This window comes from Otolemur garnettii, unplaced genomic scaffold (genome assembly GCF_000181295.1).
Source record: "Otolemur garnettii isolate 467f Iridium unplaced genomic scaffold, OtoGar3 scaffold00009, whole genome shotgun sequence".
NCBI lineage: Eukaryota > Metazoa > Chordata > Mammalia > Primates > Galagidae > Otolemur > Otolemur garnettii.
In genome coordinates this window covers 8,235,916-8,237,684 of record NW_003852404.1, presented here as the reverse complement: position 1 = coordinate 8,237,684, position 1,769 = coordinate 8,235,916, and the positions used below count along the sequence as shown (strand labels likewise).

The 1,769-nt window shown below is 50.7% G+C and overlaps 1 protein-coding gene across 1 annotated transcript in view; it reads left to right on the top strand.

Annotated features, from left to right (window-relative positions):
- Positions 1–1,769, top strand: part of FBLIM1 (filamin binding LIM protein 1) — a 27,260-nt gene that overhangs the window by 15,965 nt on the left and 9,526 nt on the right. The window contains exon 4 of the mRNA XM_003783884.3: positions 850–1,037. Coding sequence (XP_003783932.1) covers positions 850–1,037 — 188 coding nt within the window. The remainder of the gene's footprint in view (positions 1–849; positions 1,038–1,769) is intronic.

Sequence of the window (1,769 nt, the reverse complement as noted above, 5' to 3'; positions counted from 1 at the left end):
GAGTTGGAGGTTGCTGTGAGCTGTAATGCCATGGCACTCTACCCAGGGGGACAGCTTGAGGCTCTGTCTCAAAAAAAAAAACAAAATAGAGAAACAGGAAAATCTTAACTGTAAATCTTTGACAACTCATGGCTCTTGCATCACAACAAAGCGCCAGCTCACACAGCACTGTCTGTGAGGGAGTTTTTAGCTAGTAAATAAATAACTGTATTGGAACACCCTCCCTACTCAGCTGGTATGGCCCTTGATGACTTTTTTCTTTATCTGAAGATAAAGGAAATGTTGAAAGGAAGACATTTTTATGACATTCAGGACATTGAGAGTAATATGACGCCAACAACTCTGATGGCCATTCCAGAAAAAGAGTTCCAAAATTGCTTTGAAGGGTGAACTAGGTGCATAGTCAGTGCATAGCTTCCCAAGGGGGGTCCTTAGAAGATGACTATAGTGATATTCAGCAATGAAGTATGTAGCACTTCTAGGATGAGTTTGAGAACTTAATTGTAGTATTGTGTGTGTGTGTGTGTGTGTATGTGTAAATACCATCTCTGTGTTAATGGGTTGGAAATATGTGCCTTAGCTGCTCACTGTGCATCATCTGACTTGGTCCTCAACAACTGTTAGAGATTGAGACTCGTTTCTCAACCAAGCAAATTAAGACTCAGAGAGATGAAGTCTTTTGCCTGAAGACACCACAGCAAGTCAGTGGCAGAGGCAGAGATGGAACCCAGGTCTGGGTGACCCCAGATCGGAGCCCTTAGCCACCCTGCTGGATGGCCTGCTAGGGGAGAGGAAACCTCTGTCCACTGTGGAGGCTCTGACCAACCCTCTCTCCTCTTCTGCTTGCAGGATGCTCTCTGCCTCCTCCTTCCCTGGATGGTAAGGATCCACTTGCAGACCTGGACCTCCTGCCACCACCTCCACCACCCCCTCCAGCTTACCTGCCCCCAGATGGGGACCCCTCTGCCCTGGGGGGAACATCACTCATTTCGGACTTTGAGCAGCTGCATCTGCCCCCGCCCCCGCCCCCACCACAGGTACTGTCAATATCTTGGTGCCCGGGGCCTGGGAAATCTGGGCCATTTGGGCCTGTCAGGAATTATAAGCCTGGAGGTTCTCTGGCCTATTCTCCTGTGGAGGGCAGTCCCTATTCAGGCTGGCAAAATTGGACTGGTCTGGTCCAATTTCAACTTTCAACTTCAACTTCAAGGTCCCTGGAGTGAGGACCCACTTTGCCCTAAGGAAGACATTTCCTGTGTCTGATTAATTCCTTTATGCTGGGGTGGCACCTGTGGCTCAGTGAGTAGGGCACCAGCCCCATATATCGAGGGTGACAGGTTTGAACCCTGGCCTGGCCAAAATGCAACAACAAAAAAAACTACCTGGGCGTTGTGGCAGGCACCTGTAATCCCAGCTACTCGGGAGGCTGAGGCAAGAGAATAGCCTAAGCCCAAGAGCCCTGGGTAGAGTGCAGTGGTATTACAGCTCCCTGCAACCTCAAACTCCTAGGCTGAAGTGATCCTCCTACCTTGGCCTCTCAGAGTGTTGGGATTACAGGCATGAGCCACCTTGCCCGTCCTAGGAAACCCAACTTTAATCCAGGGCCCTTAGCAGAGGCCACTGTGGAAATGGATGGAATCCCAGGCCAGGGCTGAGTCCACTTCTGGAAACCTGATTACAGGCTCGGCGCCTATAGCTCAACCAGCTAAGGCGCCAGCCACGTACACCTAAGGTGGCGGGTTCGGATCCCCAGCCCGGACCCGCCAAAC